At 52.4% G+C, this 27,240-nt stretch overlaps 1 protein-coding gene across 3 annotated transcripts in view; it reads right to left on the bottom strand.

Moving 5' to 3' along the window:
- CDK5RAP2 (CDK5 regulatory subunit associated protein 2) overlaps nucleotides 1-27,240 on the bottom strand; it is a 165,866-nt gene that overhangs the window by 65,840 nt on the left and 72,786 nt on the right. For all 3 annotated transcript variants that reach the window (XM_036022141.1, XM_036022143.1, XM_036022142.1), the window contains 6 exons: nucleotides 22,205-22,302; nucleotides 16,704-16,834; nucleotides 15,087-15,196; nucleotides 12,909-13,037; nucleotides 8,143-8,238; nucleotides 6,086-6,273 (listed from right to left, as the gene is read on the bottom strand). In XM_036022141.1, the coding sequence (XP_035878034.1) occupies nucleotides 6,086-6,273; nucleotides 8,143-8,238; nucleotides 12,909-13,037; nucleotides 15,087-15,196; nucleotides 16,704-16,834; nucleotides 22,205-22,302 (752 nt within the window). The remainder of the gene's footprint in view (nucleotides 1-6,085; nucleotides 6,274-8,142; nucleotides 8,239-12,908; nucleotides 13,038-15,086; nucleotides 15,197-16,703; nucleotides 16,835-22,204; nucleotides 22,303-27,240) is intronic.

A 27,240-nucleotide genomic window follows, 5' to 3' on the forward strand; every position in this document is an offset into this window, starting at 1 on the left:
GGTGTAAGGGGAAAGGAACTGACGTTTATGAAGCACTTGCCAGTGTCAGATCCTTTAAATACACTAACTGCGTTCAGTCCTCGGAGTAAGACTGTAAGACAGGGACTAATGTCAAGTCCATTTTACAGGTGAAGAAATGGGCTCATAAAGATCCAAGAGCCTGGCAAAGTGCAGAGCAAGGACTGGAACTCAGGCCTTCCTGACTCCAAAGAAGCATGGCGCTCTGCCCCGTTTTCTCAACATGTCTCCTGCTAGAATGCTGAGCTCTTTATTGCACATTCAAGTACTTACTGAGCACAGCGCCCCCCATGTGTCATGTATGGCAGTGTCAATGCACAGTAAAGAGGGATCATGGAGCTGAGACGTCATTAAGGAGCAGGCAGGAAGACAGACAGACATTCACGCGGTGGCAGTGATGGTGAGTGCTGTGAAGCAAGGGAGGGAGGAGGGGAGGAAGGAAGGGAAGGAGGGAGTCCCAAGGCAGTGAGGAGAAGCCAAGTTTCTCTAGACAGAGTGGTCGGGAAAGGGCTCCACAGAGCCGATGTCCAGCTGAGACACCACCAGCCTTGTGTGCACCCAGGAAAAGAGCATTCCGGCTGGAGAGAACAGCTGCAGCTAAGGCCCTGAGATGAGAACAAGCTGGGACATCTGAGGGACCGAGAGAAGGATGTGTGGCTGGGGCACAGCAAATGAGACAGGCAGGTGATAAAGACAGAGAAACAGCAGAACCGGGCCAGGAAGCTCTGATCTCACTGTAAGGGCAACGGAAATCCACTGCAGGGCTTTAAGCGTGGAAGGGCCATAACCCGATCTAATTTTTAAAAAGACCCCTCTGGCTGCTCTGTGGTGAACGGCCTGCAGAGGGGGCTGTGCTGTGGGAGTCCGGGCAAGACCAGTAGAAGAGATGGGAAGTGGCTGAACAGGGGTACACACTGAGTGTGGGATCAACGGGAGTTGCTGATGGATACGGGGATTGTGGAAACTAGGCTTTCGGCTACACCAATCAGATAGCAGTGCCGTTAACTGCCATGAGAAAGATCAGGACAGGGAGTTTGGCTTTGGACGGACTAATGTTGACGCATCTTTCAGACATCAAGGTGGAGGTGTCAAGCAGACAGCTGACTGTATGATTTGGAGAAGGTCCAGGCTGTGGTATAAATTTGGAAGTCCCAAAGCATACTCAAGAGCCACAGGAGAGGGAAGACATAGAGACGTGGGCTAAGGACACAGCCCTGGGACACTCCAATGTTCAAAAGGCAGCAAAGGAGACCGAGAAGGAAAGGCCAGGGAGGCAGAGGCAAGCAGGGAGGGAGAGTCGTGAACAGAAGGCCACAGAGAGGGGCCGGCTGCTGCTGCTGGAAGGCTGACACTGGCCACCCACTGAACTTCACAACCTGGAGACAGTCACTGACCTTGATAAGCGGAGTGAAGGGTATGACACCCTCGGAACAAGATAAAAAGAGGATAGAAGGAAAGAAAGTGGATACAGTGAATAGGAATGGTTCTTCCAAGATATCTTGCCTTTCATCAAAAAACTGTGGTACATTTACAAGATGGAATAGTACGCAGCAGAAAGAAGAAAGGAGCTCCTACTCTTTGCGACAGCGTGGGTGGAGCTGGACAGAGTCATGCTGAGTGAAATAAGCCAGGCAGTGAAAGACAAACACCATATGATCTCACCTATAAGTGGAACCTAATCAACAAAGCAAACAAGCAAGCAAAATATAACCAGAGACATTGAAATTAGGAACAAACTGACAGTAACCAGAGGGAAAGTGGGAGGGGATAATGGGGGGGGGGAGTGTTTTCAGGAACATCCATAAAGGACACATGGACAAAACCAAAGGGGGGTAGGATCGAGGGTGGGAGGTGGGGGTGGCTGGGATGGGGGAAAATGGAGACAACTGTACATGAACAACAATGAAAAAAATTAAGATTAAAAATATATAAATAAAATCTTTTTTAAATAAATACAAAAAAACAAATAAATAAAAACATTTATTTGCAAAGATTAAAAAAAAAGAAACCGTGCCTTTCAGGGGAATATGGAAATGGGGCAGTAGCAGCTGGAGTGAAACTGGGGAGGGGAGGGTGCAGGAGGAACCTCTCCCAAATGGCTGATACAAACGCATGCCATATGCTCATGGAAATGATTCAGTTACCGAGGACGCAGAACAGAGAGGGCGCCCCAAGAGGACAGGAGCTCGTGAACCCCAGGGGGAGGGCTGGTCCTCCATAGGAGCAGGATATGTGTTTCTTCCCTTCTGACAGCAGGACAGTCCGAGTTGGTGGATACAGAGGCAAATAAGCTGGTTGCTCTGGCAGGAAAGGAGAAATAGCTTGAGTTCATTGTTTGTTTTTTCAATCAAGTATAAGGCAGGATCACCGGTCAGGGCAGGGAGAAGAGAAGCTGCAAAAAACAGTCTTGCGCTGGGCAATGCTGAATGCTCATTCTGAAATCAGTGATGATAATTTGATGTCACAGGATCGCATGTCCCAGGAGTAGATGGCCAAGACGAGGTCTTGAGAAAGGGTTGGATGCAACAGGTGGACGGGGATTACCTGTGCCCTGGGGAGGGAACGTTCAACCTCTGCATATGCAAAGGCTCTGGAATAGGCAGTCAGCTCATTCCGGGGGCTGAGAGAAGCACAGAAAGCAAAAACAGTGCACATGGAACGGAGCCAGGTCACACTAACGGGGCCCCGCAGGCCGTGTTAACGATTTTGATCCCAGGAAAAGCGGAGGGTCTCTGAAGAGTTTTAAGCAAAGAACTGCTCTGGAAGTAGCTTCGAAAACAGACTGGAGGGGCAAGGGTGGCTGCAGGGGGCTGGTTAGGAGACTGCTGCAGCGATGCCGGGGCGCTCTGACGGAGCTAAGGATGGGCAGGAGGCAGCAGGAATGGTGAGAAGCATGTCAATTAAGAACCACGTAAGAGGCAGATGTAGGTTTGGGAGGTGAAGAAAAGGGGAGAATCAAGGAGGTCCTGCCTGGAGCCCACAGATCTAGTCCCTCTTTGGCACCGACTGCACCCCCGGGGCCCTTGCCAAGTCTGCTCCCCGCAGCTGACACACCAGCCGAGTCTCTCCAGCTGTTCATCTGCTCACTTCCACGCTTCTGTGGACCCCTCACCAGCGCCTCTCTCTGGCGGTGTCCTACCTGTCCTTCCACCATGCCCAGCAGGGCAGACTCCGATTTCCTAGGAGCTAGCTTCCCCATTTCTACTACGTAAAGCTCAAGACTGTAATTAATTAGCTTTAAAGAAAAAAATAATTCCCCAGGGCTGCCTTTTTAGATTTTTAGATATCAAATTTCACACCTAATTTTAGTCTACAAAGACCAAAACATTTAGGTAATAACATCCTAAACCGTGTCCTCCCGAGAATGGGGCCAAAACAAATTGGAAGCCAACCCACGGAGCACCCGCTGCAGGAGAGGGGGAGCGGCCAGGCGGGGCCTGCACCGACCCTTTCACCCCACCTCCTGAGAATATCCTGCTCCAATTGGTCAAGTGCAAGACAACTAGTCAGGCTAAGGTAACTACTGGACAAGCTGCTTCCTTACTCCACCCTGGCAGATGGGCAAGTTGAATCAGAAATGTCCAGGGGCCCAGCTCGTCGGCCAGCCTCTGAGCCCTAGGATGGCTAGAAGGTGGGGAAGCACAAAAGTGAAGGAAGTCTCAGGCCACGTCGATGATGGCTCTGCACTGGGGTTAGCAGACATGGCTCAGCAATGACCTCAGAGGCACAAGTCCCAGGCTGGCCACTGTGCCTTGCATACGGTATAAATCTCACCTGAGGGTAGTGGGAAAGGGTAGGAGTAATTGGCAGGGCACAATTTAAGCAGTAAGATCACTAAAATCCCACCTCATGCTAACCCGGATCTATACTATATGCCCATTATTTCACTTAATCCTCAAGAGATAGCTGTGGGGTGGATGAGGAACCCAGATGGGGACGGTCTAACTGACAGAGCTGAACCGGAGCCCTGGTCTGCCTGTCTGACTCTGAAACTCTGCTTTTCCCAGTGCACCAAACCCCCCGGCTTCTGGGGGGTATTCCCAGACAGAAGATGGGGTTTCTCTGACCAACCAGAATCCTGGTTATCCCAAGGAGTCCTTTTATTTATTACTATAATTACTTACTCATTTTTTAGAGAGAGAGAGAGAAACATCGATTTGTTGTTCCGCTTATTTAGGCATCCATTGGTTGATTCTTGAATGTGCCCCGACTGGGGTTCAGACCCCCGCCCAACCTTGGCATACTGGGACAGGCTCTAATAAGGGAGCTACCCAGCCAGGGCGCCAAGGAGTCTTTCTCAAAGACTAGTCCAGAAAAGTCTCCAATGGCTCCACCATTGACGAGCTAAGGAAATGTCAACTCCCCAAAGCCGGCTCCCACAGCGAAAGAGGAGATCGCCAGGAGCATGCAAGACTGGCGTGAGGTTAAATGTGACCAGAGGTTCTACTGCAAGTGCCCGCCCGGGCCCTGGCACAGGGTAGTGTGCCAGCAAGGGGCACAGGTCCCAGTCGGGATTTCAGGAGGGCCCCGAAAGCCAGGACCCCTCTGTCACGGAACTCGATGGCGTGCACTCTCAATGACAGCTACGAGGCTGGGGGAGCAGATTTGGGCCTCCATACAGAGGTCTTTTCTGATCCTAGAACTGGCCCGCAATGGCCTGGAAACCTCTAGAACCTACGGAGAACAGGTAACTACATGACACGTCATGAGCTTGCTGCAGGGTGTTGGTCCATGGAGTGCTTTCTTTAAACATGTAACTAGGTCTCAATTGGTTTTTTAAAAATCAAGAGGTTTAGATTATAATTTTCTAAATTATATTCTTCCAGGGGCTTCTGCCGGAAGTCTGGAAGCTCCGAGCCCACGTGTTTGCAGGACAATAGCCAGCGGGGCCGAGAAGCTCCTGCCCACGAGGAGGGAGCACTCACACCCGAGTCCCCCACTCCACCCACGCCCACTGGACTTTCCCCAGCTTGCGTCACCCAGGTGCATTCTAGGTGGTCCTGAGCGAGAGAGAGAGCGCGAGCGCGCGAGTGCAGGAGCGAGAGGCGCATCTTCTAACTCTGATGTACTATTTGGGACTCTGTCGCTGACTGTGGTCATCTAACTCCCTGTGATAATAAACCAGAACTGGCCATGTCCCCCAAGAGGACTCAGGCTAGAAAAATTTTAGATCGATGTCGGAGTTGGGGAAGGGTTAGCTTGCCGTGTGCTCACAAAAACAGAACACCTTTTTTTTTTTCTTTTTAGCGAAAGAAATGCCCATGAGGCTCAGTCCACCAATGACACAGAACGGGTGGGGTCCCCGGCTCTTGCCAAGAGTCACGGGCAGTGGTCCCCGCTCCGTTTCTCTGCCTGCGCTGGAAGAGAATGAAACGCTTACTGAGCACACGCCAGGCCAGCCGTCTTCCCGCAGGGGACCTGGTCTCCCGCGCGCAGCTCGCCTGAGGGGTGGCTGGAGAGGCTGAGGCACAGAGCAGGAGGCCCCGCTCTTTCTGACTCCAAAGCCCACGCGGCTGTCACTGGGCCAGAAAGAACTCGAAAGGGGGAATGCCGGCTCCTAAAGGGTTGATTTTAAAAACATAAATATACTAACTGTTTCTCCATTTCTGTTTTTAAGAAAAACACCCTGTAGTATTTCCTCATGTAAGAACGACTCCCAGCAGATACAATGAGAGGAGAATTTTAGTTGAAGCTCAACATAAAACAGCAGTCACAACGGCAACGGTAGTTTCTAAGCGGCTGCAGATCTGGAAGAAATTTCACTGGGGCTGGTTCCTGTCGCCGACACCCAGACGGCCCTGTCTGGGGCTCGCAGGACTAATTCCAAAGGAAAGCGTGCTTTCTCCTCTCTCTAATGGGCTTGCGTGAGGCCTCGCTGAAGTCCCCTCGCAGCCTCTAGCGTGCAGCCTCATTCCTTAATTGCCTGACGAGCAAGATTCCTTCCAGGTCTCTTCAGGAGCGCTCTCCGGTAAATCACACAGCACCACCATCTACAGCCATTTAGCAGAATGAGTCTGTTCTCCCCTCAAACTACAGGGACAGGGCAACACCTGAGCCCCACGTCTACCTGGCTTCCAGTAACGATGCAGCCTTCTCGTTGAGGAGAGGGGCAAGCAGGCTCACGAGCTCGCCTTCCTCCGCACTTGGGTCTCCAGGACGGCCAGGTCTGTGGGCTCCACCGCAGTTCAAAATACTGGAATCCGTGTGCCTTAAGTATCCATTTTTGCAGCCCTCTTTGGAACCGTCCTCAATAATCTGTAAATCATCAAAGTATCTGGTCAGATAATGGGCTCTGGAGGAGGGGAGGGGACGTGTGGAGGAGGCAGAAAGGATGGAGGCAGAGAGTGAGTGAGCGAGCACCAGCGAAAGTGAGGGGTGGGAGGAGAGGGACCCAGGCATACGGGGCCACACACACTCTCTTTATAGCAGGGAGGCACTCTGGCAAGAGCACAAAGATGTTCACATCAGTTTCCTCCTCTATAAAATGGGGACAGTAATGCTACCTCCCAGGGTGACTGTGAGAACAGAACGAGAAGACTGACTCACCTACGTGTGTGGGGCTCAGGGCCCCACCCACTGGGGCACGTCCCCAACCCCACAGCCCACTCTTTGGAAGCTGTTCCTGCCAAGCGCACAGAACCCATGCCATTGCCAGGGCTCCTGGCATTTACAGGTACTGCTGCGATGTAGCCTCCCCATTCTATAACAGAAAGCCAACTGGCTCCGTACAGATACATCCTAATTAACGTAACTTTGATTTGTCTCATTAGGAAAGTGGAGAGTTCCTAATTCCCAGGGAGATGTTATTTACGGATCCAACTTCTCAGGTCACCGAGGGTCCCCGAGGAGCGGTGCCAAGGAAGCGTCTAGTTAAAGCCTGCGCTGAGCGTATCTGGAGGTGCTGCAATTAGCATCCTCGCCCCTCCTTCCCAAAGCTGTAAATTTCTTCTGCCAACCCATAAATAACTCCCCGTGACTCCGTCACTGCTGGTGATATATGCGCTAGCCATCACACTCCTCTCTCCACACTTGTAAAATGATTAAGATTTTAAATGGGAGACGAGACCTACACAAATGAGCCGTTATTTATAGGGCCTTATTTGCCACCAACCTAGTTATTAAATCCACCTAAATAAGCAACCTCCCAAGAAGGAAAAGTCTAGGACGTAATAAGAAAAATAGTAATTGCTATCATTTACTGAGCACTTAGTACATGCCTTTCTATTTAAATATCATAACAATTCTAACAAGAAGTATTATTATCTTCGGTGACGGGGAAATTCAGGCTTAGGGGTTAAGCAAAGGTGAACCAGGGTCACAGAGATAGTGACCAAGACTCAAAATCAGATCTCATTGCAAAGCCCTCGCTTTTAATTGCTTTGCTCGCTACACTTCAGCTACACGACTATCTCCATTTTAATGATCTCCCATTCGTCGTCACAGACTTGAACACCTCGAAGGCCACAGATGTCAAATCTGCAGCCTCCTGTCTCCCACCACATCCCAGTCGTTAGGGGCCTTTTCAAACTCGGAGAGTGCTTGCTCCAAATGCCCAGGACCGGTGTGGCTGGGGGCCCAGTCTGTGTGGACAGAGGCCAACTCTCATCAGTGCCCAGGTGACGCTAAGCTGGGCTCCGGACCAAGAGACTGCAGAGGGCCCCTGAGAAGGGGGTTTGGTTTTATCGGTGGCTCCTGACGCTGCAAGCCAATGACCTGTGAGCTTGCAGAAGTCCAGGGAGAAGGGCTCTCGTCCCAACAACTGTCACTGAGTTACTCTGTGTCTCGGATGAACCACCCCCTCATGGGCCTCAGTCTCCAATGCAAACAACGAATGGGTCAGGTTAGATCTCTCTTTAGAGATCTGCCCAGGTCCCAAATCCAGTGCCCACTGTTCTCCTACCGAAGCCCTGCTTTTATTTGCAAGTATGTGTTTGTTTGCTGTTTCATGACCGGCTCCCCCATCCAGTCTGTAACTTCTTGTCTCTTTCTTCTCCGCAGGCACACGGCAGGCACTCAGCACAGGCGGAGTGAACAGAAAAGCCACAGGTCTCGCCCCAAACAAGACAACAGGCTTGGGCACAGGGAGGGGCTGGTGGAATGAGGAGTTAACTGCCACGTTCCTACCTTGTGACTCTGCTCCGAGTTCTGGCCACTCAGGAAATTATTCTCACCATCCTCGCCAATTCTGATCGTGTCCTTGTCCTCCTTGCTGGCTGGAAGCTACATGGTGCATGGAATGGTGTGAAAATGCAACCCAAAAAAAGATGCAGCATGAATATGTATGAATAAGTCAGTGATGACTTTTTTTTAAATAATGCAAAACAAAAAAACAAACCAAAAAAGAGGCAGAAACAAATGGCAAAGCCATGAAATAAAATTAGCTGAAGTTAGAGCTGCTGGTTTTGGCAGATCACACACAGCTGCCTGGGCTCAGGCATCGCTTCAGGACAGACTCCCAGAAACAACTCCAGCTACTTCCGCGGCCGTGCTGGGCCCTCCCTGGGCCGCTGGAAACCGAACATGCTGTCTGTCGTGCCGCTGACACTCCTGCCATCGCTTGCTTCACTCTCAGATCGTGTAAGAGGAACGAGATTTTGGAAAACAGCTATTGATGGAATTGGAAATATCAAACGGCGAGAAAGCAGTAACGAAAGTTACGGTGTGCCCGATGCGGCACCGCCCCTCCTGTCCAGCACAGGGTGTCGGCCCCTCTTCGGGCCGGCGCACTCCTGCGACGGGTGGCAGTCCCGGCAACGCTGCCCTTGTGCTGACAGGAGGTCCTCACTGCTAATAAAGAGTGTCCGGCTTCCCTGCTGATAACTTCATGCTTTTGAAAATGAAGGACGGTTATTTATGAAAAGTGCACAAATCCCTAATGCTTTCTTTCAGTAAGTGTAAGTCCCAGAGGTTCTGCATTCTGTACAGCGGACAGGACCAAGCTGTCAAGAAGGCCAAACCTCAGCTCCCTGGAAGAGGGAGGATTCTGGTCATGGGACACCTGCGCTAACCAAGTTAAAAAACGGGAAAACGTGGCCACACCCAGGGAGGGAATCAGTCAAAGCTGCTTCAGTAGCTACACGGAGCCCCATCTCACCCAAGTAAGTGCTAAAGCCCCCAACTAAGTGCTGAGCCACATGCCGGGCATGCTGTACACAGGAGACGTCTGGGGATCTACGGCCACTGTTTTATTCCACAAGTTCCTGCATTTAGTCAATTACCCCCATAATTCTCCCAGCCAAATTTAATTGTTTCTGACCTTCCTTTTTAGAGAAACCCTTGTTTTGGGAGAAGAAAAGCAAAACACAGCAAACTGAATCAGAAAAGTTATTCTATAGGAAACTTCCCGGGATCAGAACACGTCCGGTCTACCACATCCGGATCTGCAGCAAGGATCACGAGGACCTGGTGGCCACAGACCAGACCTCGCCACACTAATTACCAAGCAACGAGCAGACCAGACATGCGTAAGTGTGCTTGTTAAGCATAACGTTTGTAGACATAGGTGAGGAACCCTCTCTCGCTACTGGCTTCTTCCCTCAGTAATAAAACTTCCTCAGGGATACAGGTCAACCAGGATGATTAAACTTGTCAGAGAGAGGATAAAATGTCCAACCACTGTGGGACAAATACTGGAATCGGTCATGAAACTAATAACCCTACGACCCAGGAATCCCATTCCTAGGTATTCATCACATATGTCCACACAAACATTTACATACGAGTATCCATATCAGCTTTGGCCATAACACCCAAAGACTCAAACAGTCCAAATGTCCATCATGAGCAAAATGAGTAAACGAGCCGCAATGTGCTCATACATTGGAATATTTCTGAGCGGTAAAAAGGAATAAACTGTTGATTCATGCAATGGCATGGGTAACTATCTAAAACACGCCGAGTGAGAAAGCGCTACAGAGAGAAAACATTCTGTACGACTCCACCCACGTGAAGGCCCGGTACGGGCGAAACTGACCCGCGGCAGAACAAAGCTAGATAAGCGGCCGGGGGCGAGGGTGGGAAGTGACCAGAAGGGACATGATGGGGATCAGGATTCGGGCTGCACAGGTACACAGACGTGTGCAACTTAGCAAATGCAGAGTTACAATCTCTTCATTTCTTTGTGTGCAAAATGAACCTTGAGAGAAAAAATAACTATAAAACACATTCAAGTGAAAGATGGGCGTGTTGAAGTGTTTATGGGGAAGTGTCCTGCTGTCTGTGTAGTACAATGTACCAAGAAGGTAAGGCAGGGTGGCGGGGTGACAGTGGACAGGTGGACAGGTGGACAGGTGGACAGGCGGAAAACTCGGACAGCAGGATCTAGGTGGAGAGACTCCCCTGGCTCCCGTCTGCTCAGACCACTCCTGAAGGTCAACCACGCTTCCCTCCAGTACGTGAATTAATCCCCAGTAAATAAACATAAGGAAATAACGGGCGACCTCACGAGAGAGTTCAAGTGCACTTGAAAACAAAAGCATGCCTGTGCCTGGCCGTCCACTTCTCGGCTGGTTTGGAAGTGAACGGCCCCCACGCGGGCAGCGGGCAGCGGGCAGCGGAGTGCACACCAGTGCAGCTGCCGTTTGAAGCCGACCCTGACAGACTGCTGTCACGGGCCTCCTGCTATTTACACCCTTCTGTCGAATTAAAAGATGTAAGAGGAGGGTATGTGAAAATAAACAATAGGCCTATTTTATACCTATTATCTATTTGTACTTTTGACCTAGTAACTACATATCTGGAAATGGAGTCTAAGGAAAAAAAAAATCCTAAACCCAGAGAAAGATCTGGGTCCAAAGACACTCACAGGTAAATGCAAAATCATGAATCTCTGGAAACAACCTCCCTGTTCAACAACAGTGAGGCAGGCAGTGACATGTCAGCACATTCACAAGGTCGCATAAGATGCTCTAACGTACAACGACTGGAAAAAACGAAACTGTGTATATGTACTGTGGGCATACGCGTGTTCATACACACAAACAGAAAGATTCCAAAGTGTTAGTTAACCGTGAGTATTTTAAAGTGACAGGATTAGGCGTCATTTCTCTTCTCCCTTTCCCAAGTATTAGGTAATGCTGTCGGTTAATTAAATATCAGACAAAAAATTACCAAAGTTTAAAATCACAAAATATATTTGCTTTGGACAAGCATGTCCAGCGTGCTCCTGTCTCCTGTCTCACCAAAGAGAACCACGCCCACTCCGCGGCCCTCAGCCTCCCCTCCTGGCATCCCCTCTGCCCCTAGCCCCTAACAACATTGCCCCTCCCAGGCAGATGGCCCCTCTCAGGCGGATGGCCCCTCCCCGGCGGATGGCCCCTCCCCGGCGGATGGCCCCTCCCCGGCGGTTTGTCCCGGCCCCAGAACTGTGCTGCGAAGGACAAGGCTGTTCACAGGGATCATCCGGTCGAGTGCGATCTGACAAATGACTCAATCTGAATCGGCTGGTATTAAGATCTCAGAGTGGGAAGGGGAAAAGGCCTCTGTTCTCCAAAGGACACAATGGGACATTTAACAGATTTTTTTCAAAGGGCAAATGAACAAACAAACTCGCCATTTATGACTCAAATGGAGTAGGTGAAGAATGAGCTGCTTATTAAAAAATGCTGCCTTGGAGAAAATAAGCCAAGAGACTTGTTTCTCCCTAAACGGACTGCAGATCTTCTTGGTTTTGAAAATTATCCGGAGCCCCGGAGGCTTAGATCAATAATATTCCCTCTCTCCAAGACAGCAGATGGCCAGGGTGCGGCACAAATACCTTTGAGCATTTCCCACTTTGAAGGGGGGAGGAGACAGCTTAAAGCTGACAAATTTACCCCCCAGAAATGAGGTGGCAACGAGACTTCCATCCACCTGGCCTGCCAGGCTGACCTCAAGCCAACTCTAGCCAACAAGACTCCAGGGGCCCCGAGTACAAACAGGTCCCCCTGCGTTTCACAGTGAGAAGAGCGCCAGCCTTCTGAACCGGCGGTCGGGCGCAGGGAGCAAGGCTCCGCAAGCAGGAGAGTTCGGCCAAGTTAGGGGCTAACGGGAGGAAATAACAAACTCTTCCTCACCGCCCCAGCTTCAGGGTCCTTCCAGTGTCCAGCACTGGCCGAGAACAGAGAAAATCGGATACAACCCATCATGAGGACGAGCAGAGACCAGAAGCCGTCAGGGCGAAGCAGGCTTCGCTGGGGCGGAGCTGAGAGAAGGGGCCTCTTCCCCTCACAGCACAAGCCCAGTGAACTACACGCCCTGCAGCAGCCAGCGCCGGGATTTCACCTCCCGGGGCCCTGCCGAACTCCTCAGTGCGGGCCGTAGTGAGCTCCCACGCTCCTGAACCTGGAATTGTGGGCTGACAGGACACTGTCCGTGGACTCCCTGCTGTGTCCCCTGCACGTGGCAGAGTGCAGGGGTGCCCGGGTGTGTGTGGACAGGAACGACACGTGTCCAATCAAATCCAGAGGCCCAGGTGCCGTGCGTGAGAAGATGCACCAAATTCAGAGGAGTAACACAAAAGAAAGTGAAAATTGTGTTTCCTCATTTGTCTTTCGATGTTAATGCATTCATTAATGTAGCATCTACCCACACAAATTATCTGGGTGATCTGGCCACTCTCCAGACCCCTCTGCGACCACACCGTCTTCCAGACGCACCATCTGCAGCACGGGGCCCAGGGCCGGACTAGGGGTCAAAGGCGCCACAACACATCGACTGTGTCCACACAGACATGACCTGAACATGAGGAAGCCTGCAGACATTACAATTACAGACCCGGAGGTGCCCTCAAAACCCCAACTACAGCCAAGGGAATTTTAATAGTGACTCCCCAGGACAGAAGCAGTCTTGAGAAATTTGGGGCGTTATTTTTTTTGGTAATTAGCACATGACAACGACAATGTTTTGCTTACCTCCGTCTGTTCTGTTGATTCAAGTCTGCCATCCCCTTGGAAGCCCAAGCAGGAGAGATCAAAAATGGTTTTCTTCAGGTGCTGGTTGTCTGTATACAGTTCCTTCACCAGCTGGACGAGGTCGCTGACCTGGGAGATAAGAGCAGAAAGGACTAGAGACCCACAGGCAGACTTCAGCTCCCCAGGGCCGCGGACCTCCCGCCTTTAGCACCACAGCCGTGGAGAACCAGGCGGCCTGATTCCAGTCTTCCGGCTGCCCTGGGCACGGGGGAAAACCACCAGCCTGCCTGTGCGCCAGTCCCAGAGCCAGCCTTCAAGGCAAAGAGACCGTGAGCAAGCCGCCCAAGCTAAGCCTGCAGCTCATCTGTGCAAAGGGTCACTGTGGGAACTGGACGTGATCACGGTCACTGTGCACTGACGTCCCTGGTACAGTCTAATGACAGCTCATACTGCTTCTCGTGTACTTGAGACCCCCGGGTGAAAACTGCCCCAGACTGAAGTTTCTGAAACTGTCGGAGCCTTATTTCACAGCATTGCCTTCTTTGTACACTTATCTAGCAATGTCGGTAATAATAATAGTCCTCAATTACAAAGCAATGTATAGCTACTAACATAGTCCTACAAGCTTTAGTCCATCATTCTTTACAAAAGTCTTGAGGAGGTGGGTGGGCCAGTATGACCCTCCCCACTTTACAACCAAGAGTCTGAGGTACAGGAAGTTCACTGCCTACGGTCCCCCAGCTGGGGGCGTCTGGAGAACGCCATGGCATCTACCAGCCGCAGCGCCCGGCCATGTGGGAAAGGGCCGCCGCCGCCACGGAGGCACAGCCAGGCCTGGGGGCCGAGACCTGGGGACCCCCGGCCCAGTGCTCCTCCTGGAGGTGCAGGTCTTGCTAGGGCAGGCACATAAGCAATGGAGCAGACACCACCTTCGTCCCCAGCGAGTTTTAAATCCCAATGGCCAGTGATTTCCCAAAGCCTTCTTAACCTGGTCATCAGCAGCCCCTCAAAGGAAGGGGAAACCCCACCCAGACTGACCGCCTACCGCAGATGTCCACAATCCACCAAAATGTGAACGCAACTGAACCCGGCCCTCAAGGTCCCAGTGGGGAACGCAGGACATTCTGGCCCTGGAAACACTGGGTGCCAACCACAGGAACGACCTCCTGCCCTCAGCACCGCCACCGCAGGTGCTCGCAGCAGCTGTCACCCTCCCCATTCTCGTTACCTTCGGAGTTAAGTGCCTCGACACTCCGTGCCTTACTCCTCCCAAAACACTGCAATTGTTACAGTTCTCCTTTCTATTTCTTACTTTTGTACCTCACACCGGCTACTTTCTCTTTTTCTGCTGAGAAAACTGTCCACCCAGACAAACTCCTATTCATCCTTCAAAACCCACACCAGGCTTCACTTCTGCGGAGAAGCTTTCTCTGATAAAGTGGCACTCCCCACGCCCAGCAGTCCACCTGCCCTCGGCCACCCCTCCGCCGTGCACACCCGCCTGTCACAGGGACCCCTGCACTCCACGCTGCAGTCCCCTAGCTACACGCCTGTCCACTGTCGGAACTCGAATCGCTCCAAGACAGGAGCTGAGCCTGCCGTACGCGTGGGATAATTTTACATTAAAGCGGCTCCTCTGAGCACACGCTTCCTATTCTCATCCATGGCTCTTAGAGCCCTGAAATACTAAACCACTGTAACCGCACCAACGAGCAACAGAGTGAAAAACCTTTTCAGCTTTAGAAAAGATTTATGGATCAAACATGAACATTTATTCTTTCAAAAAGCATCTATTAACTCCCATTACGTGTGCCAGGTACTGGGAAACCTGAAACAAATAAGATGCAGTCACTAAGATGTCCACAGCCCAGCAGAGGACGCAGAGAAACTCCCAGACAAGTGCCGACCCGCTGGGAAGAGGGGAGTGACCTGCGGGACAGGTGGCGAACTGCACGAGGACGGGCTGGAGGGCGGCTGCCAGAGCAGGGCTCACCGGGGCTGGGTCCCCAGCCCGGAGAGGCAGTGCACCAGACACAGGGACGGTGGGGCAGGAGCAGAGACGAGCAGGGCGGAGAGGGAAGAAAGGAGAGACGAGGGCGTTGAGAATCTCACACCTCTAATTAGGAGCCCAAGAGACAACAAAGAACCAAGGAAGCACCAAACGTAGCAGGCCAATACCTTTTTCTTAAGTTCTTCTTGAGAAAAATGCTCCACTTGAAATGGACTGCGCTCTTCAAGGCAAATACTCAGGTAAGATGTTTGATCGCTATAAAACGAAAACGGTTCTTCTGCAAAAAAAAAAAAAGTGGGGGAGGAGAAAAAGAAAATCAGAAACAGATCTTTCCAAGGCCAGTCCCGGCACAGTCCACCTCAGGCAGCTCGAACTGGGAGGGGGTGGGGCAGGCAGCGCAGAAGCACACACAGGGAGTCCAACCTTTGGGGCCAAAGGAAGTTTCCTTCCTTCCTCTACAGGCTGATATCTCAAAGTACGGTTTCATCACGGGCTGTGTAAGCTTTCACCGTAGCCAATCCTGAGTTTGCGTATCACGTGCTGTGCCTGGAGACCCTTCTGAGTGGCACAAGAAAATGGTGATTTGAGTCCAGGCGAGGGAGGGATTCCATTTAGGCGGGAATACAGGAAAAGCCGATGTGACCCTCAAGGGAGAACTCAGGGCGGTGAGTGCCCGATGAGTTTTACTGGCCCCACGGCCCTCCGAGGGAGCGAGCACAGTGAGCGCACAGGCTGCCTGCTAGGGCTCACACAAGGGAATCGAGTCACCTGCTACGTAAGGGACCGCTTCCCCACAGCCACGTGGACATGCAAATGGGGAGGACAGATGCAGGGTCGGGGGGTCTGTTACCTGGGTGAGGCATGTCCACAGACTTGGCCTCATATATTAGCACATGTGGATAAGAGCCGATAAGCTAATGTTACTAGAAAGAACTAAACTCCAAAGAAAGGTGTCCTGGCTCCTATCTGGGTAAATCAACCGCACTTCCACCCCTGAGCCTCAGTGTCTTCATCTGTAAAATGAAATCGGTATCTCCACCAATGGGATGACTGTCAGAACCAGGGGTGAGGAGTTAGGTGCCTGGTACTGTGCCTCACACACAGCCCTTGCTCAAGAAATGTCAACCCACCACTACTACACAGCTCTGCCACTCGAGCCAGGCTGGGAGCACCGGGAGGAAGGGGATTCCAGCCCAGACTCTAAGGGGCTCAGGTTCGAGGAAGGCAGCGAGCCGATACCACCGTGACGGGTGCCTCAGTGCCAGCGCCACAGGGCCCTCCCCATGCAGCCCTCCCCTTGCAGCCCTCCCTATGTGAGTCCACTTGGGGCAGTGACAACACAAAAAGCAACATTTCGACATGAAGCAGCAATCTCACCCCCACGTGTCAGCCGTTTGGGCTCTCTGCATGGCGTGCAGTGGCAGGCAGAGCCCAGACATTTGGGGCAACAGGGCTGTTTCCCAGAGAAAGGGGGCTGCAAGGTTTCAGGGGTTCCTGGGGCTCTGAGTCTCAAACGCTACAGAACAGAGCAGACGCGCTGGGGCACAGCCTGCAGCAGACCTCTGCAGAATTAACACAGTTTGCTGGGTCTCCCACAGCGAGGGCCAAAGCCAGACGCACTCAGGCAGAGAGAGCCAACACTGGCACGGTCACCACGGAAAGGACCGCCAGATGAAGTCCTGTGGGTGGCCCCTGTCCCGCTGGAGTTTAGGGTTCCCTTAACTTCCAGCCCAGGCCCTGCAAGTGGAAAAACCAAAGGGACACACACACTGGACAGCCTGTACCTTCCCGCCTCCGAATTTCGCTGATCTGCTCCTCCAGCGCCTTTTTCAAATTCCGATAGGCCAGCACGTCCCGCTCCAGCTGCTGCCGCAGGGCCCAGACGCTGTTTAACTCGGCCTGCAGGTTCTGGGCACTTGGTAAAGCAAGACACCAGACACGTGAAAACAGGCCTGCTCGTGCTTTAAGACGCAAAACCCCGCCAGCCTTCCCTTCGAATTTTACATCATCTGAGGTTATTTTCTGGTTATAAATGTGCGTGTGTATATTACAGAAAATTTTAAAGACAGAAGTATGAAGAAAACAAAAATGACCACGATCCTACTACCAATCAACACACGGCAGACTGTATTCCCGCCCCATCTTTGTCCCTGAGTAATCGTACAACACTGAAGTAGCAACGGGCGTGAAATACAACGCTAAATTGTGCATTCCGCACTGAACTGCTCCCTGAATGTTTGGAGTCACTTGTGAACACCACTTTTTCACCATGTGACACTGACAGGTGACGTCCCGCCATTTCCTTTAACTTGCTCCCATCAGGGCACATCGGGGTCATTCCCAAGTTTGTGCTACAGACGTAATTAAGTACAAACGGTTTAACGCACAGCGTGTTTCTCTGCCCGGAAGACACCAGTGAGACCTTGGGTATACAAGGGGCAGCTCTCCAGAGCCCGGCTGTCTGTCCCCTGGCACCCAGGCTTCAGGAAGAGGAGACAAGAGAGAACGTCGCTCCAAAAAGCCGTGGCACGGGGGTCAGGGGTCGGGGCAGGAGGGAAGAGAAGAGAAGAACAAGGGAGCCAACACAGGAAGGGAGGGAGGGGCCAGCTTAGGGACCAAGGGAAACACAAGCACATGGTGCGAAGGGTGTTATTTCGGGCCGGGGTGCCATGTGCCACAGCAGGGTCACTGTGATGCAGTGCTGAGCCCCACGGAGCTGGAGCGCACCCCAGAGCCCAGAGGAGGCAGTGGAAATGCGCACCTCCCAGAACTGCACCCCCCGGAACCGCACCTCCCGGAACCAGCATGGGTCTTGGGGAGGACTTTCCGACAGCAACTCCCCAAGGAGGAGCCCGTTCCGTAGCTGGGCCAACTAACTAACACAGCAGCCGCCAGCTGGAGGTGCCAACCGGACATTTACACTGTGGCTAACACACTGAAGAACTGAGTGCTTATTTTTTTTTTAATTTAGATTTAAATAGTCACATGGCTAGCAGCTACTGATTGGGCCATGCAGGACCACAAGGATATGCCCAGGGCAGGGACCTGAACCCCTGGTTGGCAGCTCTCAGAGGGGCAGAAGCCCTCGCTGCCGTCTGAAAAACAGCCCATGCTTCTCCGAACTCCATGCCGAAAGCCTCGCTTCACACTCAGGTTAGTTCCGTGAGCCAAATTCCCAGCAGCGCAATTAGTGGGGCAAACTACAGTGCCGTTTCCGAGACTACCGACACACACTAACAAACCAGGAAGCCTTCCTTTTTTAGACACCAAGAAACACACCAGCCCCTGTCCGGCATCGGATCTCTGGGTCCCCAGGAGTGTCCATCAACACCTTGCAATGGCAGCTCTTTATGAGGCTTTTTCCAGGGAGAGGGCCCACCAGCTTTCCACAGATTTTTCAAAAGGGGTCCACACCCCCAAACAGGCAAGAGCTGGTGGCCTAAATGTGCACTACAGACGCGAGCCCCACTTCTCCTTCAGAAATTTCCTCCAGCTCTGTCCACTGGCCGCACACACAAACCGACATATATCGGAGGGAAAATAAGCCATTATGTCTAATCTTCTATGCTCGCTGCTCTGATGATGGCTCATTGTGAAGCCGGCTTCTTGCAAAGGCAGGGGCCCCACCAGCCACTTGTGCCCACCTCCACTCCAAGGCAATCACAACGGCCAATTTGTGAGGCTGATGGAAATCTTCCAGAGGTGCCACAGCACAGCACTCGCGCGGATGCAGTCGAGCTGCAGCACATTCAACCACGGGAGGAAAAAAAAAGGAGACTGTTTTAGCGAAGCTCTGGCGACGACGTGGGCTGGGAAAGCCAACAGCCTCACCCCCCTCCACCCTCCGACAGGGCGAAAGGGCACAGCTGCTGGGCCCCGTCTGCCATGTATGTCTCCCCAACCCCAGAACCCTTTCACGGTGGGAGGCAGTGGTGAAACAAAAGAAGCGAAAGTAGCAAAAGCCCCATGTGCCTCTTCCTGGAATGTGAGGGGGGAAGAGACGGAAACAGGGGCTGGGGAGACTCAAGCTCCACAAGGCAAACCCCCACCAACTGGCTCTGTGACCTCAGCCAGGCCTCAGTCTGCATGTCCTCCTCTGTAAAGGGGCAGTATCTTTCCTTTAAGATTGTTCTGAGGATAAATGAGATGTTATATGGGAAAGAACACCGAACATATACTAGGTGCTGAAACACACATCATTTCCTTCCTTCCACATATCCTAAAAACTCCTGAACAAAAGACAACGTTTATAAGCAAACTTTCTGACTCTCATGAGCTGTAACAGTGACTCTCGTCTGGAGACGACGGTGGCACCCGGTGAACAAGGGGCAGCACAGACGGCTGCCACACCCGAGGCGGGAACAGGGAACAGTGCTGGTGGCGCGCAGAGGAGAAAGTCAGAGGTGTCGCTGAACATCCTACCAGGCCCAGGGCCGCCCCCCCCTAACAACAAGTTACCCAGCCCCACATCCCAGCCGTACCGAGGGCGAGGGGCCTGGGTCACTGGGAAGTGGGAACCGCAGTGGTTCACAAGACGAGGCACGTCTGTGGCACGGCCTTGGCTCGGGAGCCAGGGAGATCTGAGCTCTGAGCTCTGGTCGTCCCCGACTACAGACGCTGGGACAGCACCCTGAACACCACCAACAGCACACTCGCTCTCCTGAAACCGGGACGAAGCCACTGACTTCTCAGTGCTGCTGTGAGGAAGAAATAAGTAAAGGGGAAAGGGCCCGGTACACGGCTGCCCACGACCCCCGACCTCCCTCCGCAGTCTGAATTGTAAGTGCAGCAGCACACATCTCCAGAGACACCCCCCTGCTGCCAGTGTCCAGGAGGCCGGCAACGCTGATGTTACCAAAAGGCACGCCACCGGCCTTAGCCCACAACCCTGCCCTCTTTGCCCACGGCAAGGACTGAGGATTCAGAAACCCCGTACAACTGGGCTTATGCGCACGGGGATACCGAGGCCTACAGAAGCTTTTCGTGTTGTGCTCTTACTGTGTTCCCATGCATCGAGTGTTTATATGTGCCCGGCAGTATTAGGGCTTCGCACACTGTCATCTGTTTTCAAAACCAGTCTGCAGGTAGAGAGGCCGGCAGGGAGGTAAATAGGCAGGCAGGCAGGTGGGGAGGAAAGCAGAGAGGCGGGTCAGCCGATCTCAACTGTAGGAACACATATGCTGAGGCTCAGAGTGAAAGGCAACTCAGCCCAGAACGCAGAGCTGCTGAGGGCAGAGCCAGGGTATGCACCCAGGTCTGTCCTCCCCTAAAGGTGTTTCAGCTCTGAAGACGAACAGGAAACCTCGTGAGCACCTTTGTCAGCCACAGCACTGACCTGCCTTGGTCTCATCCCACAGGTGTTGTGTTAATCCTCACCCGAGGATATGTTCATTGGTTTCAGAGAGAGAGAAAGGGAGAGAGAAAGAGAGACAAGCATCGATGTGAGAGAGAAACACCATTCAGCTGCCTCCCATGCACGCCTCAACCGGCAATCGAACCCACAACCCACATATGTGCCCTGGCCGAGGATTGAACCTGCAACCTTTTGGTGCACGGGACGACGCTCCAACCAACTGACCCACACGGCCAGGGCCCATCCTACGTTTTCATACATTAAGAACCAGCCTGTGAGACTCAGCCACCCACGATGCCGAGGAGCTGACCGCGACACACTCACCACAGGGCCTGCCCGCCCCACCCACTCTGCCGTCCCCCTCTGAGTCCCCAGCATTACTCACCCCCTCCCCCGAGTGACAATGAGTGGCAGCCGAGGCTTCTGGAAAACGCTCACTTTCTCAGAGTGATGCCTACTTTTCATCTTCTCTAAACTCATTTTAGATTTAAAAATATGAAAATTATCTCATAACTTAGAAGATGGGGGGGGGGGAGTCCATCCAACGAACATCTCCCAAGTGCCTGCTCCATACCGGCTGCCGTGAGGCGCCCTGGAAACGGACGTGAACGAGACAGGACCCCGGCCCCGAGGAAGAGCTCACGGTCCAGACAAGGAGGCAGGGCGCCCGGGGCAACTTTCCTGGGTGTTACCGTGGGCCTCCCAATAATGTTAACCCTCAAGATGAAACCCCAAGGACCCCTGGGAGACAGAGAGGGTGAGGGAACCCGTGCGGAGGCAGGCGCAGGAGAGCACATGGCCCAGGGGCGGCAGCATGCAGACTTTAGGGCTAGAGTGAAGGGCTTAAGAAGAAGGAGTAACGAAGGGTGTTTTTTTCTTTTTTTAATTTTTATTATGAAAAATTTTAGCTATAAACAAAACAAACTGCAATGTAATGAGCCCCTCCCCCATCAACCACGCTCCAGACCCAACCACCAGGGAGCCAAGGCCAACCTTGTTCCACAGCAGCAACCACCCCCCACCCCCGCCTCAACCTCACCAATTCACTTCCTCTGCTCCTGCAAGGAACCCCTGACATCACTCCTTTCACCTGTAACTATCCCAGGGTGTAGAAAGATGAATTTTTAATGTCAGAAACCAGAGAGGCCACCCCTGTATTTACAGATGGGCAAACAGAGGCCCAGAGGTGGCCGCTCACCCGTGGGCACAGAGCAAGGGCTAGAAGGAGACCGCTAGCCATGATCAACTCTCTCACCACACCTCACAGGCACCAATCATCTCAGCAATTCTGTGAAGACCCAAGTCACCTGAGTGGGTTGCAGGGTTCTGTCACCCATCTCTGGTGTGACTCTGGACAACCTCTCTCATGGAAAATGGCTTTGCGAAAAGCAGGAGTAACAGAATCACTTACGTCACAGAACAGCTGTGAGGATCACTTAAGATAATACATAGAAGCACCTTCTAAATCAATAATAAAGTATTATAAAATCTGAGTGATTATTATTAGATATTTGTACCCTAAGTTTGTTGTCAAGTGTCAGACATTTCTTTTTTTCCCTTTATTTATTGACTTTAGAGGGAGGACAAGAGAGAGGGAGGGAGGGGGGGAGGGAGTCACATCGATCTGCTGCTCTTGCACATCCATGCCCTCATTGGTTGATTCTCTATGTTCCCTGACCAGGGGTCGAACCCACGACCTTGGTGTATCGGGACAACACTCTAATCAACTGAGTTACCCAGCTAGGGCAAAAGTCTGACAATCCTTGATAGAAAACAGGTACATCTGATTTAAACAAGGCAATCATCATCCAAGAACTTTAAGCCTCCTAAGCAAACTTTGCTGCCTTGGAGACAAGAAGCACTTATTCAAAATATGTGTCTGTGCATGTGTTCACACTCACGTGTGTGTGACGTCCGGACAGAAACCCTTACCTGTCTGAGTCCTGCAGAGATTTGACCAGGTGGGCATAGATGTCCTGCTCTTTCTTTAAGACCTGGATCAGCTCTTCATAGTCTAATTGCTGCTTTTCCTGGAAATGACAATGGGCATCTGACATTAAGAGGAGAATTTTAAGAGAGCACATCCTTACATCATGCAAACATACGTGAGTTTCTAAACCCAAATGAAGGTGATTGAGAGCGCCGGGCTCTGGATCAGGCCACAGTCAGAGAGCACCACCTGCAGGCGGCGTGGCGAATGACTGACTGTGCATCTCACCTCGGGGTAAAGCTGAGAGCTGGGCTCCCAACACCGAGTAGCTGCCGCGGAAGAACCATCCTAGTTACCTGATCCGCCCATCATGAAACAGCCACCCCTCTGAGCTTCTGGCTGTAGCTTTCACAGCACCACAAACAATGCCTTTCCACATTTGTTCTTGCTCCAAACAAAAAAAAAAATCCCTAAACCAAAACCTGACAAGTATTAGGGACAAGGGACCCAACGTAGAAGAGGTCAAGTGAGGGGCGCCTTCCAGGCCTGCTGCACAGAGTGGCGATGAAGACACCTGCGGACGACCTCTGCCACCCAGCAGCCGTGCGACCGGGCAGCCGGCCTAGCAGGCCTCTCTACGAGGTTCAGTCTCCTCACTTATAAAATGGGGGTGCAATTTTGTGAATTAGCACTCACAAAAGTGAATCCTTTTTTACGTTCAAAATATGGCTCTGCTACTTCCCAGCTCTGGGACCTCAGGGAGTTACTGAAGGAAGCCTTGGTATCCCTACCTGTCCAACGGTGGACAGCGGCCACCACCTCACGGAGTTACGGAGCAGTAAGGTACATGTGTTCCGTGAGGATCCAGGGGTCCCGAGAGAAGTGGCCGACCCCAACACTGGGGCGAGAAAGTCAAGGACAGCACAGGGTGTGTCCACAGCGTTGTGTCACGCCAGAAAGATGGACCAGCTCAACGAATGATGGAGTGTGTCCTCAGAAGGGCAGGGGGCCCAGTTTGAAAAGGCCAGCTCTGGAGTAATTTGAGCACCAGAATAAACAACAATAGTAACAGGTCACAACCTACTTAATAAAATATGAATTCATGAGTATATATTGATATGAATCAATAGGAAGAAAAGTAGGCTTCTCTCTATAGAAGAGTAACAACTACTAAATGCAGAAGGAATGGTGAAACTAGAAAACTCACCGTTTACCATCGTGGGAATTAGTAACTCAGCTGAGAAATATAAAAGGAAACTCATGGGTGAAAGCTTGAAGATCGAGATATTTACATAGATTCAAAAGACCCCCCGACAAAAAAATACTTATTAATTACAAAGGAAAGAAGAATAACCGTACAGTCGAGACACCTGGTGGACACCACCTTCACAAAGCCATCTCAGCCACAGCGACCAGCAACGGGACAAACGGAAATCACACGCCGTCAGACGGGACACAACGGACACAGCACGGCGCCTGTGCCCCTCCTACCAAAGTCCAGAGCCTGAACGCAGTCCGGAGCCCCAACCTAAGGACGCTCTACGGCACGACGGCCTGGATTCAGTCACACTGTGTCAAGGCACCAAGGGCGTGAAAGCCAAGGAAGGACAGAGGAGCGGCTCCAGACTGGAGACTGAAGAATCGAGACACACGCCGCACATGACCCTGAACCAGATCCCACCACTGCAACGGCCTTTATGGGACCCTGGGGAGACCTGACTGAGCCTGAGGACCGGAAGGTGGCACAGTGCCCCTGCCAGCTCCCTCGTGTGAGGGCTGTGCCGTGTCACGCAGGGGAGGGTCCTCACCTATGAGACACACACACTCAAGTGTCCAGAGGTGACTGGGATTCCCACGGACAGCTCTCTCTTGGATGGCTCAGGAAAAGTAAACCCTTTACTCTGTAAGTGGCCTCTAAATTTGAAGTTATTTCAAAAGAAGAAGAAAATGTGCCCTGGCCCGGTGGCTCAGTTGGTTGGAGCATCATCCTGTATGTGAAAAGACTGCAGGTTCGATTCCCGGTCAGGGCATATGCCTAGGTTGCAGGTCTGATCTCTCACTGGGGTGTGTATAGGAGACAACCAATCAATGTTTCCCTCTCTCTCTCCACCCCCCCCCCAAATCAATAAATATATCCTTGGGTGAGGATTTTATAAAAAAGAAGAGGAAAATGTTGAAATAAATGCAGTTAATGTATGCGGAGATCCTAGCACAGTGCCCAGCACAGACTAAATAAATGTTCTCCGAGCGCCGGGAGGGAGACAGTCAGCTAACGAAGGGACTCGAGCTGCCAGCAGCCTCTGTGTTTCTTCCTAGAGTTAAAAGACTCCCCGGGACAGGGGTCCTTGACTGAAATTAAAGTTCGGGGGCTGCGTGAACATGAGCATAAACAGGGGAGAGAAGTTACAGCTTTACCTTCACTCACCTCTGCCTGGACTTTGGCCTTCCCTTCGGTGTGACGTGACAGAATACTGCGACTGCCACGCACCACAGCAGTTTTAGCGATTTCCTGTGACTTCGTCACCAAAAGGAACAGTTTGTGTATGTTGTGATTAGCTCAAAGTGTGTATTCCCGTCACTACTTCAAAACTACGGCAGTCACTGCCTCACCCCTAGATCTTGTTATTTAACACAGTGCCATTTTTACTATTTTTAAATATTTCAATAACCAAATTTTAAAACAATTGGTTTCCTTTTTAATCCTGTGCATGTATTCTATGCATTTACATTTACGTATTTTTCCAGGGAAGGGGCCCTGCTCCAGCCGACTGCCAAAGGGAAGCAGAGAGCAAACCTCGGCCGGGCTCCCCCGACCTTGGGGACCACCGCTACTCGTCCTGCCCTGGACAAAGCAAGGGGAAGACGCCGCCCGTCAATGGGAGGTTTAAATGCTAACGCACCAGTCTGGCCGTGGTAAGCTAGTCACCAGGGATGCTAGAAGCGTCAGGCCCCTCTGAAACCCTGCCACGTGTCACTGCACGAGGAGTGCCCAGTGCCTCCTGTGCACAGCCACAGTGCCACGGGATCCCCTCAGCTCTGGGGCGGAGTTCAGGAGGACAGCAAGACGACGAGGCCATCGAGTCCTCAGCATGTCGGCCACGATCCTGAGTGCCTTCCTGGCATTTTCTCCTTCAAACCTCACAACCACCCACGGGCTCAGATGGCACAACTCTCCCCATTCTGGTGATGAGGGATGGGGGCACAGGGGGCCAGCAGCATGCCCAAGGTCAGGGCAGTGAGGCGGGGGCGGACCCCGCCGAGCTCCAAGTGCACCTGTCAATTCCCCCTAATGAATACAAATCACCAGGTGCTTGCAGAGGGTAACGTCACCACTGTCAGCCACATAAAAACCAGCCAGCAGTGACGAAGAAAATAAGGAAACTTACTGCTCCTTGAGCACCTACCGTGAGAGGCAGTGATGATTGAGAGTGTGACCTTGAAGAAGTTACTCAACCTCTCTGTGCTCCAATATCCTCACCTGTAAGTGGAGGCAATAACTCCACACCTTGTGGAGTTCTTAGGGAGATTAACTGCGTCAACCTACACAAAGCTCTCAGCAGGATGCCTGGCATGGAGTCGACACGTGATAAACGGCCACTAACCACAAAATCCCTGTGCTCTGGTGCTGTGTTAGGTGTTTTTACATGGATCATCCCTCATCACAGCCACCCAGGGAGGTATGTACATCTTCCCACTTTTCGGATGAGGAGACTGATTCTCTGAGAGGGGAGGTTAACCTGATGGGTCCATCCAGCTCATAAATGGCAGTCAGAATTTGTGCGAGATATGTAACTCCAAAGTCAACCCAGAAAGGCTTGCAAAAAAGACAGACAAAAATGGAGTTCTGGGGGATGGAGCAGACTCCAGGTGTGCGATGTACGTGCCCAGTGAAACAGTCCTGACCCTGGGGGCCCGGCACCTTACCTGGACCAGTGTGGGCAGGGCTTCCAGCGGAGAGGCCCACCCACTGCAATGTCAGGGCCTGGGTGTCTGGCTCAGCGCCCCCCTCCCCTTCTTTCTGGAAGCTATTCTGAACCTTCACCAGGTTTCTCAGGTCCCCGCTCTCCTTGGCCCTGCCCCCCACCTGCCAGCTGACCACACCCACACTTGCTTCCCCCCCACCCTCCCATCTCTGAGAACTGAAACCCCCTTCACCTGAGCTCCAGGAGGAAACACCTCACCTCTTCTGAGAGCACCTCCCTCAGTCACCCCTCCCCACGGACACACTCCAGGCACCTCACAGGATCCGCTCATGCCAAACGCTTGGCAGGAAGCCATCCCGGACAGAGAGATGCCCTCTTCCAGCCCCCGCGGCACCCTGGTGCGCCTTGGCGCCCAAGCTCGTGCCCCGGCCACCCGTTTACAGGCCTGGGGGTCTTGCAGGCAGCAAAGTGTCTGGCACGGATCAGGCACTGCCACCATACTTGCTGACTTGATGATTAAATAGCTAAGAGGGACACAGGGACCCATATGACTCTTCAGAGCAGAGACTCCTGTGGGCATTTTGCATAATGGCAGTCCGAGTGAGTCAACATCTTCCTAGAAGCACACTGCTCACCCTTGTTAAATAAATGAACTCTTCAGAGCCGTTTGGGCCCCCTTTCATCAATCACCTGTTCCCCAGCATCAAATCATGCCCATTAGAATGAAGTCACTTGGCTCTGTCGGCAGGGCTGCCAGAGCAGTGGGTCTCCTCGGCACGGGGCAGAGGGCTGCCCAGAGGGCAGTGAGGGGAAGCCCCTCCAGGCAGAAGCACCCAACCCCTACCCCCCATCCTGTCCCTCCAAACAAGGACCGACCCAGACCGGAGGCCGCCCATCCTGCAGAAAACTCGGGATCGCCACGCACCTCCCGTGTCTGACTCTGCAGTGTGTCCTCCGCCGCCCAAGGGTGACCGCCAGCTCCCCTCCACCCCCGCCCCATCTTCTGAGAACTGCCCCTAAAACACAGGGGTGAGTCCCTGGACGACCCCTCTCTCTTCTGCGAGCCAGCCCCTGGGTCCGCAGGGGAGAACCAGTCCGGTTCTCTCCAGGCACTT

This window comes from Phyllostomus discolor, chromosome 3 (assembly GCF_004126475.2).
Source record: "Phyllostomus discolor isolate MPI-MPIP mPhyDis1 chromosome 3, mPhyDis1.pri.v3, whole genome shotgun sequence".
NCBI classification, from domain to species: domain Eukaryota; kingdom Metazoa; phylum Chordata; class Mammalia; order Chiroptera; family Phyllostomidae; genus Phyllostomus; species Phyllostomus discolor.